Source organism: Saccopteryx leptura, chromosome 4 (genome assembly GCF_036850995.1).
Source record: "Saccopteryx leptura isolate mSacLep1 chromosome 4, mSacLep1_pri_phased_curated, whole genome shotgun sequence".
In the NCBI taxonomy this organism is placed as follows: Eukaryota; Metazoa; Chordata; class Mammalia; order Chiroptera; family Emballonuridae; genus Saccopteryx; species Saccopteryx leptura.
The window spans coordinates 6,975,559-6,992,116 of record NC_089506.1 but is presented as its reverse complement, the minus strand read 5'-3'; the positions used below and the strand labels follow the sequence as shown (position 1 = coordinate 6,992,116).

At 45.5% G+C, this 16,558-nt stretch overlaps 1 protein-coding gene across 1 annotated transcript in view; it reads left to right on the top strand.

Annotated features, from left to right (window-relative positions):
* Positions 1–13,686: 13,686 nt before the first annotated feature.
* The window catches only part of ASB5 (ankyrin repeat and SOCS box containing 5), a 46,774-nt gene continuing 43,902 nt past the window's right edge, over positions 13,687–16,558 (top strand). The window contains exon 1 of the mRNA XM_066380112.1: positions 13,687–13,978. Within this exon, the coding sequence (XP_066236209.1) occupies positions 13,783–13,978 (196 nt within the window). The 5' untranslated portion in view covers positions 13,687–13,782. The remainder of the gene's footprint in view (positions 13,979–16,558) is intronic.

Sequence of the window (16,558 nt, the reverse complement as noted above, 5' to 3'; positions counted from 1 at the left end):
ATAGTTCAGGGACATTATAGCGATGGTTAACACTCACAATTTATCAAAGCAACATTAGATTGATTATTAAAGTACAAGAATTATTACAGTAGCCTGACCAGGCGGTGGCGCAGTGGATAGAGCATCAGACTGGGACACGAAGGACCCAGGTTCGAAACCATAATGTCAGTGGCTTGAGCACAGGCTCACCTGGTTTGAGCAAGGCTCACCAGCTTGAGACCAAGGTCGCTGGCTTGAGCAAGGGGTCACTTGATCTGCTGTAGCCCCCCAGTCAAGGCACATATGAGAAAGCAATCAATGAACAACCAAGGTGCCATAACAAAGAATTGATGCTTCTTACCTCTCTCCCTTTCTGTCTGTCCCTATCTGTCCCTCTGTTTGTCTCTCTGTTTTTGTCACACACACAAAAAAATTATTATAGTAAATGTCTTACAAGAAAAGCATAATACCATGGCCATTAATTATAATAACAATAAGTAAATGAACTTTTGTGCTATTCCTGCTAATGACTTTTTCAGGGACCAGATAAAGACAAAAGAAATGGATTAAAAACAGGGCTTGATGGATAGGTGTGTGGTTACTAGAAAGCATATCGGGTTGAAGAATATTTAAATAATTACCTTATAAGATCACCTCTCACAATTATATATGGCCTATAACATAAATCTGATTAGCATACATTCCTAGACATTTATTGATGAAACAATCAACACACCACTAAGACTAAATGCAGCTTAGCCCAGCTTGCTCATTAATTAATAAAGTGGATTATCATGAGATAAAACTGAGGAAGCAAAAGGCCTTAAGAATTTACATATAAAAAAGTTTCTGAAGTGGACTGTTGTGAGGTATATATTCCAGTTAAATTACTAATGACTATTTGAATATGACCTGTTTGAATACGACCTGATTGTGGTAATTCTTTACTGCTGATTTTTGAGGACATATTTTTATATCTAACATGCAGATGTGAAAGAGAAAAAATGGGTCAGCAACAGACAATGATGTTATGATTGGTAGCAGCTCCTTAAAGTGTCATTTTTACTAGTCATTGTAGTCCTGAGGATTCAAAGGCTACACTTTATTTTCTCCATCTTTCTCAAATAATTTTTTATATCTTTGCTTTTATCCCTGGGAAGAAATCTGAATTAAAATTTGGGCATAATTTCCTTTTACTATTTGAGCCTTTTGAGCCCATGTTGTTTTAAGATACAAAGATATAATAAGTTCCTTGAGGAAGAAGGCTGTCTTCTCAATCATTCTATTCCCACTTGATATATAGAAGGCCCTTGGTGAGAATTTTGAAATTCAGTCACAGTGATTTGATGGAGTTTGACCAGACTCTTCCTATAATGATAAAGGGCAATTCTGTCAGACTTTTCTCTGCCTTGTTGGTCCGTTTACTTTTAGTGCTACTTTCGCAACAGAAACTCGAGTGCAAGAAATTATTTTCTCACTTTTTACATAATGGCACATATATTGGAATTGTTGATTAAACTCCATCAAGGATCAATGGATCAATGCTTATTCTTCTATTGCATGTATTTTTTTTTAAAAAGTCTCAAGTATTTTTATTATCTTTATTTTGAAGGACTTTGGCATTGCCCCTTTCACAAGCAGTATATTTTATTGAATAAGTGACACAGAGCATTAGATTCATTCCTTCGTCCCTCTGCCTGTGGAATGTGCCTGATAAGCCAAGAAGATGACATTGAGCGTAGTTCCTCGCCTATCCTGCCAATCGGTTGTGAGCTCCTAAATACTTTTGACAGTTACCATGGGCTCTTTGGAAGGGATGCCACTCTGAACTCCCGAGGCTCTTCCCGGGGTCTAGGAGCACTATCGGTCTCTCGCCAGGTCTCCATCGACTTTCCCTCTTCCCGTCCCCTGCACTGAGGGACCGATGTGACTGCTCAGTGCGGGGAGAGAAACCTGGACGTGCCCGCCCTCAGTCTGCGGCCTGTGTTTCCTTACCAGGAGGACACATTCTCCGCTGTTCCTTCAGGAGCGAGCTCTTCCCTGCCTCTCAGAGCCATCGGCTACCGTCCAGAACCGGGAACACCTGGGTGGATACGTTTCCCTGATTCTTGTGGTAAAGGTAAGAGTCCGGCGGATGGTGTCCTTCAACCTGGCCTTTACTGGTGACAAAGGCGATGTTTTGACCCCCATCTTCCTTACTCTTCGTCTTTCTTTGGGAAGGATAAAAGGTGTTATTTATTGCACATGCACACACACACATACACACACACGTGCACACACACACCCCAGCAAGATGTCACCTTTTTGTTGCATTGGTCAGGATGACTGAGAAATAAGTTATAAGACACAGAACCCAACACGGAGTCATCAAAGCCTGGACTTGGGGCTCAGATGAGATCGGGCGTGTTTGGGGCAGTATGGCCGTAGATGGGCTTGGCGCTCAGACTAGACCTGTGGGCGGGGTATGGACCGGCTGTCAAGAACAACTTACCCTGTCCACTCAGTGAGCACCATGCCGACAGCCATGGTATTTTTAGGGGACCCAGAAAATGTTTTCATTTCTTCCAACATCTGAAGAAAAGAAATTGATAAAAGTCTGGCTTGGATTTGTCTTTATACCAATGCAGTTGTCAAATACAATTTGTTTATATTTTTAAATTAATTTTTAAAGTTCTATGGAAGGAATCCCCGAAGACAAAGTGTCCGAGGCCCAGAGGAGGCATCCCGCAGCTCTGCCTCACGGTCTGCGGAAGCCCTGACTGCCCTGGTCAGCCGAGCACAGCGGGGCGTCCGCCCTTAGCTGCTCGGCCCCAAGTGAAGTCGGCGTGTGGAGCCGACCAGGAGGGGAGCCTACAGCATCCGGCCCCCCTGTCCTGCCCACAGGTGAGCGGCTGCTGCCATCGAGGGCAAGTCGCCAGCGTGCGAGGCTCTAAGCGAACGGCACCTGGACGGCGTCTCTCTGGAGCAAAGGCACAAGGACACCAGCAAGGCTGCCATCTGGGGGTGCGGGCTGCTACAGCGTGACCCCAGCAGACATCGGCAGGGCGTGGGGCCTCAGCAGAGGCTGCGGTGACCAGAGCTGCAATGAGGATTCGCCACAGGGAAACAGCTCTCTCTGTAGACACCCCTCTCAGGTGGTAGCCGGCTGAGTACACCTGTTGCTCTGTAGAATGTGGGAGAGCTGACGACTGTTTGCTACAAAATACTTCTCGGGCTCCAGAAATAAAATCGGAATGCCCCAAATTCTACATTGAGGTGCCAGCTAGACTGCGGGACCGTGACCTTGAACTTATGTGTCTTATCCACGGGATCAAACAGAAGCATACTCGGCAGATACACTTCAAAGCGATATAACGGGCACGGAGACCAGATCCAAGCTCGGATCAGGCCTGCACCGCCCAGACTGCGGACACATGCTTGAGATTTTAGAACTCAGAGCGGAGGAAAGAGGCTCTCCGGAGAACTTGATCCCGGCCTCTCAGCGAACAAGCATCACAAACACCCGAAGCATCTGTCCACTCAGGAGCTGACTGACGGGTTCTGAATGTGGAACAAACGTGGAGGACTCGATGGACACGCTCCCCGAGATACACGCTGCTCAGACCTCAGCAAGTCCACGAGAAAAGATGGGGTGCAGCAGCCTCGGGGCCCCCCACGTCTGCTCACAGGGTACACAGTGGAGGCCCCAGTGCCGATGGTCCACACACAGTGCTCCGAGGGCTGGGCATCGGGGCCCACAGGGACACGGCCATCCCCACGCTCTCCCGGGTGGGACTGGGAGTTCTGTCCTGCAAATTTCGAATCTTTGCAAAAAAAAAAAAAAAAGTTTGTGTTACAAATGTCACTCTCCCACAGAGGAGACGGTACGTGTGAGGAGACTTTTCCTTCTCGAGGGACATGCGGGGTCTATACGTCCAGCTCTGACTGAGACATTCTTCTCTCTATGGTCACGGTTGTGGCCGCCGTACTGTTGGCACCCTGGGATAGGCGGTCCGGTGAAGAGGAAACCTCCATCTCCCCTCCCACGCTCGCACAAGATTGAGTTTCTGCCGTGGCTCTGGGCAACGCTGATCTTGGGTCCTAGGAATCATTCCAGGGGTAACTGCCAGGAGCAGGGAGCTGGTTTGCTGCATTCACTGGGCACAAGGCCAGGGCTGTTGCCAATCTTCCGTGTCCCATTCTGTCTCGGAACTCCTCGGTAAGTGAGGGACATCAGAGACCCGGCATTGAACTCGTAGGCCTTTTGACGCCCTGAAAGCATTGCCGTCATTCAGGCCGGACTCTAGGCGGCAGCTGCTGCCGGATTCCAACTCCACCGCGTTCCGAGAACTCCCCTCACGGAGGCGGGGAAGAAGAAGAAATGGGTAAAGGGCGTTTGCTTTGTCATTTAGCTTGAGATGCTTTTGTCCTTGAACGGGTAGCTCGCTAGAGCAGCAAGCTTCAGTTTGGACTCCAACCCTTTGAGCACATGAACATGCCAGGGGATTTATTCCCTTTTGAAAACTTGTGAGATTCAACCCCATATTGAAACATGCACAAAACAAAGGTCTATCTTAGGAATTTTTATAGAGTTGTTCCCCAGGTTCAAGAACTGGGAAATTGCCCCTCCCGCGCCCACCTTGCTTGTGTCATCTCCTCCCGAGGATAACTACACACCTGGCGAACACCGTCTCCTGCTCCTCATTATGCTCGAACTACATGAGCGTGGGGTGCGTGCCGCGGAGTCGGCTCCGACTCCTGACGACGTTACGAACGAGGGACGTCCACGCGTCCTGTTCTCGGCCACCCCTCTCAGCTCCCGCTCCTTCGTGCCCAGGGCTTCTTCTGCAGACAGTCCGTCTCATATTTGGTCTCCCTATTTTCCTGCTGCCTCTATTCTTCCCAGCATTATTGTCTCTTCCGAAGAACTTCACCTGCTCCGACGTGACCAAAGTAGGACAGCCTCAAGTTTACCCTTCTGGCTCCGGGGATGTTCCAGGCTTCGTTTGCTCTCGGACCTACTTGTGGGTCGTCTCAGCAGTTCGGGCTCTTGTCTCTAACGCCAGATTTCTAATGAAGTGTTTTTTTCCCCTATCAGCCACCTTCACTGTCCAGCTTTCACATCTGGGTATAGTGGATGGGGGACATGATCTTAGCCCAGGTCTCTAATGACACAGCTTAGCTCTCGGGGGTCTTTCCTAATTCTTCCACTGCTGCCCTGCCGAGTCTCAGCCTTCTCCTGGTTTATCGGCTACAGTCTCCATTTGAGTCGATGACTGACCACAAAAGGCATCTCCGTGGTCTGTGTTAAGGTGTGTGCGTCCCCAGCAGTCAGGATTTCGTCTTCTTACTGTCGCAATGCCGTCCTACATGGGCACTCACTTCTTTCATTCTCATCAGAAGTCGCTTCAAATCATTGCTTCTCCTGCCAGGAAGACACGTCATCTGCAAGGCGTGAGTTACTTACTGCTCTTTCTTTTACCAGCTTTTCTTCCACCAATTGTCACTATTTTTTTCCTGATCTGGCCCAGTTTTTTTCTGTTGATAGGTTCTGTGTGCAGATTAAACAAATAGGGAGAGGAAATGCACCGTGGTCCGACCCCTGTGCCTGGAGGAAACCGTCCTCTCTGTCTCTGTCCGTGTGCTGTCCCGACAGTGCCTTCCTGTCCACAGTGCAGGTCCCGCGGCAGGACAGTCCAGGGCTGAGGCACACCCGTGGGTTCCAGATCAACCTGTAGCATCCCATGACCCACACAGTCAAATGCTTTGTTGTGGTCGGCGAAACATAGACTGACTTTCAGAAGTCCCCACTCCAGTATCCAGTGAGTGCTCCCAGTTAGACCTGAGTGCCGCTTCCTTTTCTGAATGCAGCTTGACCAGCCCGCACTTCCGGCTCCGTGTAAGGTAGGAGTGACGCTGCATCACCTTGAGCCATCACTGCACTTGTGTCGTTTAGGGCTGTGTATCCCTAAAAGCAATGGCTCAGTTGCGCCTTTATATGAAGTTCACATACATGAAGTTAGACGGCGCTCTGTGGAGGGGCCTGGGAAATATTTCCTCCCCGTTCTGTCCGTGGGAGTCGGACGTGGGTGGGAAGAGCAGCAGTCTGCTTCCATAACGAGCTAAACGCCTGGGCAGGTCCCCTGGCAGCACGGCTGAGCCGACCCCAGATGGCCTCCACCGGGCTCTTGTGGCCTTCAGCCTCAGTGCCCACGATGCGCAGCTGAACATGGACACGGTCTCCCCCCCTCAGTGGGTTCAATTCGAGTCCATTCTCATGGCGCTGGCCGAACTCCCCTTCATGAACCTTGCTGGATTTTTATTGATTCTTGGGTTGTTGCCAATGACCTGGGTGTTTGGTCAGCCACTTGGAAAACCTCAAACTATCAAATTAGAGACTCTCCTCTTTGAAACCACAAACAAATGGTGCAACGAAATGAACCATCTGGGCCGCTCATGTCGCTGCCCCTGGTTCATCACGAGACCAACTCCAGCTGCTGACTGATTCAGTGCACCTGGCTTACAAACATGGCTACCTGGATCCACTGTCGTGCAGACCATGGTGACTGACGTGTCCCCTGTAACAATGGGGCAAAGGATTCTTCTCCCAGGGCAGCAGCTAATGCTGTCAGACATGGGACACCTGCCCTTTGGTTTCCAGGGAAGGAGGCTGCAGACTGACTGCATCAGAACTTGGACGCTTTCCTGGTCCCAGGAGTGGTGTCTCACCACACTTACTATTTTTTTTCTGTTTATAATCTTTTCTGTTTTTCTAGTACGATCAGCTAATCACTGTGGCCCTTGAAACTAATCTGTACTACATCTTCAGATTTCTGAATCATTTTCAATTCCTTACCAGTGTGCTTCTTATCACAAAAACTTTCCAACAGTAGATGGATGGTCAAGGTGTTTGATGAACTTCTGTGCTCTCTCCCATCCATGGGCATCTGATAGTGTTGAGCATTGGAAAGGCTTCCTCAAAAATAAACTAAAAGCCCTGGCCAGGTAGTTCAGTGGTTAAAACATTGTCCCTATGTGCCAAGGTTGCGGGTTGGATCCCTGGTCAGGGTAGATACAAGAATTAACAAATAAGTGCATAAATAAGTGGAACAAGAAATTAATATTTTCTTCTCACTTTCTTTTTCTTTTTCTCTCTGTCTCTCTCCTCCTCTCTCTCTCACTCAAATCAATCATATACAATTAAGAAAAGAAGTGTCTGAGCAGAGAATACCCACAGCGAATCTTTAGAGACCTGAGAATACATAACCCAGTCCATTAAATATGCTGCAGGTGTTCTTCATAATACAGGATTAAATAAATGGGTTTATAGCAAAAGCATATTAATGTGCTTGCTTGAATAGCAAGATTGTTAAACAAAAAAAGACTCACCACAAGTTAAAGATGAAAAAAAGGTGTCATTTAAATACCTACTGACCCCAGTGAACTCCTCAGTGACGTTTCCTCGCCGTCTCAGAGAGTGTCCCTTTACTTTTTCCACCTGTGACTTGTCAGACCCCTGTGACACAGACGAGGGGGTTGAAGGGTCCCATCATCTTGCTGGGATCCTCAGGGTTCTTGTGGAGGCAGCCTTCCCTTGTCATTTCCAAAAAAATCCTGTCTTCGATCCATGGACCCCAATGTCCTGCGTAATTGTCCTTTCTGTCCTTGTAAAAAAAAAAAATATATATATATATATATATTTATGATGCCCGAGGCAGCCTTCCCTTGTCATTTCCAAAAAAATCCTGTCTTCGATCCATGGACCCCAATGTCCTGCGTAATTGTCCTTTCTGTCCTTGTAAAATACATATATATTTATGATGCCCCCGACAGCCTTGGGTGATGTTGCAAAGGAAGGCCAGGTGGGGCAGCTTCCCAAAGGGCACAACCAAGAAATCTTGGCCAGTCCAGACCAGCAGGCAGGGACCGCGGAAAAGGGAGCTGAGACGTAAGGGTTAAGAAAGGCGGAGGCTGAGGCACGGTGTCGGCGCTAGTGAGAGACACGGGGAGCACATGGGACGCTGAACTGCGCTGAGGCTGGCGGTCAGAGCCAGCTTTCCTTGGACTTCTTGTTGATTTTTACATTCTGCGCATTAGACGAAAATGCAAAATATGCTGCATAATTTTGAGAAAATCTACGGTTGCCGACTGAAAATGTTATTTGTTCCGAGCGCAGCGAGAAGGAGCTGCAGCTGAGTCAAGGCCCTGAGAGCCGACGCCGAGCCCGCACGCACCCCGAGCCCGCACGCACCCCGGGAGGATGTGGGGACAGACACGCCGCCCCCTGACTCGCGGAGGGGTCGTTGTGGCCAGCCGGAAGTGGCGGAGGGGTCGTTGTGGCCAGCCGGAAGTGGCGGAGGGGTCGTTGTGGCCAGCCGGAAGTGGCGGAGGGGTCGTTGTGGCCAGCCGGAAGTGGTGGAGGGGTCGTTGTGGCCAGCCGGAAGTGGTGGAGGGGCGTTGCAGTGACTGCTGTAGGCAAGCTGGCTGATTATTTTACACAAGGCGATCCAGTCCGGGGCCCCAGGTCCACGGCCCGCCCTTGACGGGACATTAAACAAACTGCAGGGCGAGGTCTCCTGCGCCCACCCCCGTCTGTGATAGCGCTCTCACCCTCCTCCACAGGGAAGGACACGGGCTCAGGAGGCTGCGGACCCTGCCCAAGTCCACACGGGCCCAGAGCCAGAACCGCCGGGGCTTCTGAAGACCTGGCCCCCGCGCTCGCCGCAGTCTCACCACCTCATCCTGGGACGGTCACCGTGACAGCGGCCACGGGCTCCCCGTGGAGTCAGTGCCCGGGCTCTCGGACGGCCATGCGGCTTCCGTTCTCCGCGTACCTGTACTTGTACAGCTGCACCGCACGCGTGGGCTCCTTTCGGGCCACAGGACCGCGTAGCACAGCGTGTCTGCCCCAATGACCCTGGTCGTTATCAGAGGGAGGTTCTGTCCTTTCCGGAGCCTTTGTTCTCAAACCGGGGACCGTGGGTTGCAGCCAGAGACGAGCGAGCTGTCCGTCTAAGACCCGGAGTGTCCGCTCTCTTCCCTGCGTGTCTCAAACTGAGGAGTCCCCTTTGTCACAGGCCTGGGAAAAATAAATATTTCCAAATATGTGTGATGAACAAACGTCTCATGAAGTTACAGCTCTCCTTTATATCTTGAAGCAAAAGATCTATCATTCATTTGATATAGAAGATCGTGGGCCAACCAGGTCACGGATCCTGGTTGTGGCAATGGGCACAGTTTCCAACACCAGGGGGAGTCGGATATACTTCTTTGATGTAAGTACGTGTCTGTCGTTGGCAGAGACTAGGGTACGACAGGAAGCTGGACATTTAATTAGATGAGCACAGGGCGATATATTAGAGCCCAGGAGGCAACATTTTCTAATTTAAATAAATAACTAAATAATAGAAATGGTCACAGAACGCCAGTATTTGCCGAGGTCTTCTTATGCAGCATGAAGGGCAATTGTGCATTACTGCATTTAAACCTCACGCCATGTGAAGTACGTTCTTTTATCACCAGGCTCATAATTGGAGATTAAAAAAGTCGCCTTGAAAGGAGATACCCAAGGCCACACCAGTGCTCCCGCAGGAGCTGTGATCAGGGTCTAAAGCACGCTCATTCTCAGATCCCCGTTTTATTAGCTGGTTCGCCACATCCCAAGGTAACCGATGCGTTTCATTTAGCTGTGTGACGAAACGGTCGTTGTTAAGTGCTGGACGTGCACATGTAAGAAGGCCGATAAAATCGCCAGGCTGGCAGGACCTGCGGGATTCCTGCGACATCACGTCACTTCTAACACAGTCCACGCCGTGGCTGCTCAGAACGCTGCCGCCACCGGCTTCCCGTCAGGGAACAGCCATGAGGTGGTTTGTTCAAATGAGACGGCAAGAACAAATGTTTAATCACCGAGGATGTGGCCAGGGCTCATTCGCTTCAGCCCTGTAAAATGCGCAAGTATTTAGCCACAGACTATTTATAACCCTAGCAGGACACACATGCGTGTGGTAAATTGCGGGCTGTGCTCGAGGGTGAGGACGGTGAGTAAACCAGACGACGTGACTGTCTCAGCTCTGACCTATGAACACGAAGGTGAGAAGGATTGCAGTGAGAAGCGCTCAGGGTAGGATCTCAGCCCTTCTACGTTAAGGGGTACAATCTTGGGCAAATTCCTTCACTTCTTTGAGTTCTGATTTTCTCATCTGTTGTCCAGCAGGGGTAACAAGACCTCCTTCATAATTTCTTAACAGGACTCCAGAAAAAATAGAAATATATCAGAACTTTTTTTCTGTGAAAGTGAGCGGAATTCCAATTCAAATAGGTTTCATCTGACAACTATCGGAATTTATTCTTCCACATTACTCAGCTCCACCTAGGTCCCGGTGTTCAAAGGAAGGGGTGGTGACCATGACGCTGCCTCTCCAAAGCCTGACCGTTTTCCTTCGCGTTGGCTCAGTTCCCAGGCACGCCGGGTCCTTGCTGACCATCCATCTTTTAGGCTTAGGGCTTCTATCTTTTTTTTTTTTTTTTTTTTTTTGTATTTTTCTGAAGCTGGAAACAGGGAGAGACAGTCACACAGACTCCCGCATGCGCCCGACCGGGATCCACCCGGCACGCCCACCAGGGGGCGATGCTCTGCCCACCAGGGGGCAATGCTCTGCCCCTCCGGGGCATTGCTCTGTCGCTACCAGAGCCACTCTAGCGCCTGGGGCAGAGGCCAAGGAGCCATCCCCAGCACCCGGGCCATCTTTGCTCCAATGGAGCCTCACTGTGGGAGGGGAAGAGAGAGACAGAGAGGAAGGGGGGGGTGGAGAAGCAAATGGGCGCTTCTCCTGTGTGCCCTGGCCAGGAATCGAACCCGGGACTTCTGCACGCCAGGCCAACGCTCTACCACTGAGCCAACCAGCCAGGGCCTTAGGGCTTCTATCTTAACCTCCCTCCCAAAGTAAGAGCTCTTTCCCCAAACTCCAGTAGAAGTTCTGCAAGCATCTTTCATTGGCTTCGTTGGTCAAATGCCCTTTTCTGGAGCCAGGAGGTCAGGTACATAGACTGAGGTTGGGTGAGACATGATCTTCTTAAAAAATGCCAACTTTCTTCGTCTTTAAAGTTAAATAAGAATACTCACATCTTTGAGATAGAAACAGTGAATGAGAAGATTTCTGTGGAACTTGCAGCATCCAGCATACCCTCAATAATGATTTTTTTTCCCTATGTTTTTAACATCTATCGCATCAGCCATTCCGGGTAACACAGTTCTTGGGCTCAGGGCTGGTTTGATTGATTGACTGCTCGATGAACAAGGTTAGAACAGTTGGGATGTACCCACCAATCAACCAAACCCTCCCACCACATCCTCTCAACAATTTCAATTATAAAAGTATTCTCTCAATATATCACCTAAATTACTAATCAATATTTTACTCCTACAAAAGTACTAATGCCTAGAAAATAGGGACACAGTGCGCTTGAGGTGGCTTTTAAATGTTAATGAAGTTATTTATGGTGTTGTTTGGAAATGTCTATAACGTGAAAAATGCAGCATCTAGCTTAGATTTGATGAGTTCACTTACTGTGAGTTATTTTATTTCATTTTAATTTTTATTGATTGGAAACGTGGGAATTTCATTACAATACAACCTGGCGTCTTGACATACCGTATTTCTCCATGTATAAGACTCGCTCTTTTTCGAAAGATTTGGGGACTAAGAACTGGGAGCATCTTATACAGTGGTTGGAGGGTTTTTTACTTGCATTTCCCACTTTTTCACATTTGTTTTTGCTCTCATTGTTGAAGACAGTGATTTGTTGTCAGACACGGATGAAGACAAGCTAATGGACGGGAGTTTTGGCAGTGATGAGGAGCTGTATGAATTTTATGACGAATAAAACTTGAGTTCAATAACTTGATGTAATACATTTTTTTTTTAAATTTCGCGTTCCAAAATTAAGGTGCGTCTTATACATGGGCGCATCTGATACATGAAAGCCTCAGCATTGTATTAATAGTATTTTTCTCGTAGTAAAACTACATGGATTTCAGCATGGTGCCCAGTAGTAATAGCCTTACTGAAGTGAAAGTGATCCTCAATGCCAAAGAATCCAGGCCCCGAAGAGCTGATGTGAAGAGAATTATAATAGCACTTACTGGTAAGAGGAAGGCGTGAAACCTTAGACGTGACTCAGGCGGGATTTATCAGGAATCCCGAGCACTGAAGTGGAAGTCAGCGCAGTGACTCAGAGCACTGTGACGGTCCAGCTGTCCCGGCCCCCACCTGCCGGGCATGTGGTCAGCAGCACGCCGGAGGGAAACCTCGCTGTGGGTGACGGTCATGTTACCACCGCACGGGCACAATCTCATCGCCACGGCAAGCAGAGTATGGAGTTACTTTGTCTTCAGTACTTTGAAGTCAGCTTCGAGGATTCCCAAAACACATATGAGATGGTCACTGAGTCCAACTTGTGGCCGCTGCTTGATACATGTATTACAGCTAAAGCGACGTCTCATTTGCCGTAGGAATGTTTTATGTAAATCGGTCTAATCAGATAAGAGACACGGCGCAGAAAGCATACAGCACGGCAGATAGGCACTCAACACTTGCCCATGTGAACGATGATTGATAATGCTTCTTTATGCCAAGAAGTGACACTTTTTTTAATGTCTTTTTTATTTTGTGTTATTCTGAACCTTCGCAGAAGAATGGGGAAATGATACAATTAACCGGCCCCAAACTTGGTCATATAAATATATAAATTTACTCCCAGTGTGATGTGTTGTTTTATATTTTGTTGTATTTTTTTTTGGCTTGTGTACAGAAATATTACCACTCTATGTTATTGTCCACAATAATTTATTCAATTTCTTTTTAAAAAAAAAAATAACTTGTCTAAGGATGCCCTTCTAGAGAGTGGCATTTTACTGATAAAAACATCAAATTGGGGTTAACAAAAATTATGGACCTTAAAAGTATATTGCTTTGCTTGGTTTGGGGCTGTCTAAATGAAACACTATGTTTATTTGGTGATTTTCTGAAGTTGCCATCTCCTTCAGGAAGCCTTCTCTGATTCTTTCCTACCTTCCTCTTTGTGCTCCTGCCATACGCTGTCCATACCTGGCTTTGTCTGATGTATTGTCTGTTTCCTCTTCCAGACTCTGAGATCTTTGTGGCAAAATGTTTGACACATAGTAAGTGCTAAAAAGTTTTCACTGGATGAATGAACAGGCTAAAGTTATTGTTCTATGACTGTCCCATCAATCCACCTATAAAAATTATTTTCTAACAACAGTCAAAGCTATGTAATTAACTCATCTGATGAGTCGTCGTTAAGATCATCAAGTTGTGGAGAGTTGGAGGATTTAGCTCATGATCTACAAATAGGACCATCTTAAAGGCTTCCATAGGTGGACTTAGTTTTACCTCCCTCTTATGAATATCATTTACATAAACAACGAGAACCTCAAACACAGAGTCTTCAAGGTATTTATGCTAATTACATACCCCAGAAATGAAGTAACCTATATATAAATTTCAATACCTAGATTTTGCAATTCGGAGCAGAGACACAGGGCGTCTATTTATTTTGAGAATGGAAAGTCAGGAGTCTTGCGAAGGGGGCATGTGTTGCAGTTGCTTGCCTGGAATACGGTCAGACCAATCAGAGCCTGCCGAGAACTTGTATGGACAGTATAAATATTTTGAGCTGGAGGCATCATTACCAGCTGATGTTTTCTTTCGGCAGGACCAGCTGTTCAGGAGGATCCGGACGAGAGCCAGGCACATTGGAGACTTGGATCTCACTGCAGCCTGCCCGGATTCCTGTGCAGCCATGTCGGTGTTAGAAGAAAGCCGACCATTTGCTCAACAGTTATCCAATGTCTACTTCACGATCCTTTCCCTGTTCTGTTTTAAGCTTTTTGTGAAAATCAGCCTCGCCATCCTCAGTCATTTCTACATTGTCAAAGGCAACCGCAAGGAGGCTGCGCGGATAGCAGCGGAATTTTATGGAGTAACCCAAGAACAAGGTATGTTGACCGTCATGCTTTCTTGTCTCCAGTTGAGTTGTGACTTTCGTTTCATCCGCAGTCCGAGCAAACACCGCGTGATTTCTTTATGGACTGTGTCAAAGGGAACATGTGGTAGATTTTTCTCATTACAAATATATATATATGTATATATATATATATATATATATATATATATATATATATTTAACTCAGTTCATGTTTTTATTAAAAAAAAACTAGTTTGCTGTGGAAATGAATGTCTGGGCTAATACAATGTAGGTATCTTTGCAAAATCGATTAGTGGAAACATGCTTTTGAATACACATTGTTCTCTTAATAAATTGTTTACAATTTTAAACATTTCATTTGCCACCATTTCACTGGTTTCAATTACTGATGGCACTTCCATTTGCCGTTAACCTGTACCCAAAGTTTTATGCTTTTTAATTCAAATATTTAGGTATATGTGAAATAATTATTTAAAAGAGAAGATTTGGAGGTCTTATTTGTCGTTTACAACTTTTATTTTACCAAGGTTAACCACTTGATTGTAAAATAAAGCACAACGTGTCAGATACTAAGATTTGTGGAATGTGTTTTCCTGATGGCATTTTTGTTGCTTTGCTCAATTTGTGAAAAATTGATTATAAGAGGATAGAAACATGAATTAACAACCTTATATATGTGCAGCAAAATCCATTCATGTTTCCTGAAGAAATTGGAATATGAGACCAAATGAGAAACAATTATTTGAATCATAGACTTTAAAGGACGTAAAACCAATTACATTCTATTAAATTGATTCTCTGTGCATTAAAAACAATTCTTACGGTGCACTTCAAGGTGACATTTTAAGCTCTTAAAGTCTTTTGATTAACTTCTGGTTTGAAAATTAGCAGACAAGTATATACATTTTAGAGTCCAAAATACCACTAACATAACTTGTTTTCAGAATCAAAACATACTATCACATAATTTAAAATGTGTTATTTCTTTTTTTTAAAAAAGCACTTAGAGTAGAAATCTTGACCTCAAAGATCTGTTTTCTAACATTTTTCAATTTTCGAAAATAATTTATTTTAAATGTAGGTTACTCTGTCAGTACATGGAAAGTTGAGTAAAGGTAAAATATCTCGTGTGTGTGTGTGTGTGTGTGTGTGTGTGTGTTTATGAGGTGGAAAATGAGTTTATTTTTCCTAAAAAAATTTTTCTTATGCAAAGTGAGGGCTTTGCACCAGCTTTGCTGCAGGAAAGGTCTAACTTTTTAAATGTGCAAACATTATGTTGGTTGACAGAATATATTGTATTTAAAAAAGCAGCAAACATGGAAGACTATATTTAAAAACAAAACCCTATTTCTAGATACAAGACTAAATAGATTATATGATCATAACTACTAAAGTTTACTCTCCTGGGCTGCTTGGAGCTCATTACTGTGAGTCATAGTCAAATCTTGTCTACATATTATGAGAATTGTCATGCATAAAAACCTAAAATTTGAGTTAAAAATTTTTTTTGTGTGTGTGAATTGACCAGGGTTTTAGAGGAAGTTATGGAAGCTCCTTTTTTGTACATATTTAGAAATAAAGAGCAACAATCATATTCTCTTCGGTCCGGTCTCAGTGTGATTAAGCTGGGGAGTCCGGGAATGTATGAAACGGCTTCCATGTTCTTGTCTACACTATATGAGTCTGTGTTAAGATATTAGAGAACTCTAGGGTTATATCACTCAAAGGAAAGAAAGACATTAAACACTCACTAATAGAAAATGCTTTTCCTAGGAATATAAAGTTTTTTAAAATTTTGTTTTTTTATTGTTTTTAATGTTAAAGCTATTTAACAAAATTCCATCCTCCAACATCTTGCATTAATCTATGTGTTAAATAGTAAAATATATTATGGTAATTTTTATTCAGTGTAAACATAATCTCCTTTTTTTTTTAATATCAGGACAATCAGGTACATTACAAACTCTTTCTTGATCACCTACCTCTAAGAATTAATTCTTTCTTGCCGAAGAAATGATCACCTCCTTCATGTTACCATAGCTTGTTCCTTTACTACAAAAAAAAAAACTAATTTTTATTTTGATTATATTTTTATAATGAACCAATCAGACTCAATTATCTTTGTTTAATCTGGCAATTTCCTCCTTCATAGGAAAGATTATCACCTTGACTCCACTTTGAATTAGGTTACTCCTTCCTACTTGCAAGACTAGGCAAACTGGTCCCCAAGATTTCTGATGTGGGGTTGCCAGATTCCAGGAAACATGAGCTGATGTGTGTGTTTCCATTTCTTTCATAACCACAGAAGACCCTGCTGACAACATCCTGGCTGTCCTCCCCACCGGCAGTAGTGCTGGGGTGTGAAAAGGAAGAAACCGTCTCTTCTTAGAGACTATTGCCAGTCAGCTCGTTGTGTTAGGCCAGCGATTTTCAACCCGTGGACCACAAGAATTTTTACAACATGCAACCTGATTATTTAGTCAGGGGCCCTGGCTTCTTTTCCCTTAGATGTCAAATGGAAAAATACAAACAGCCAACACAAAAATAGTCATCCAGTGCGAATGAATCAAAATTATACTTATTTTTTGAT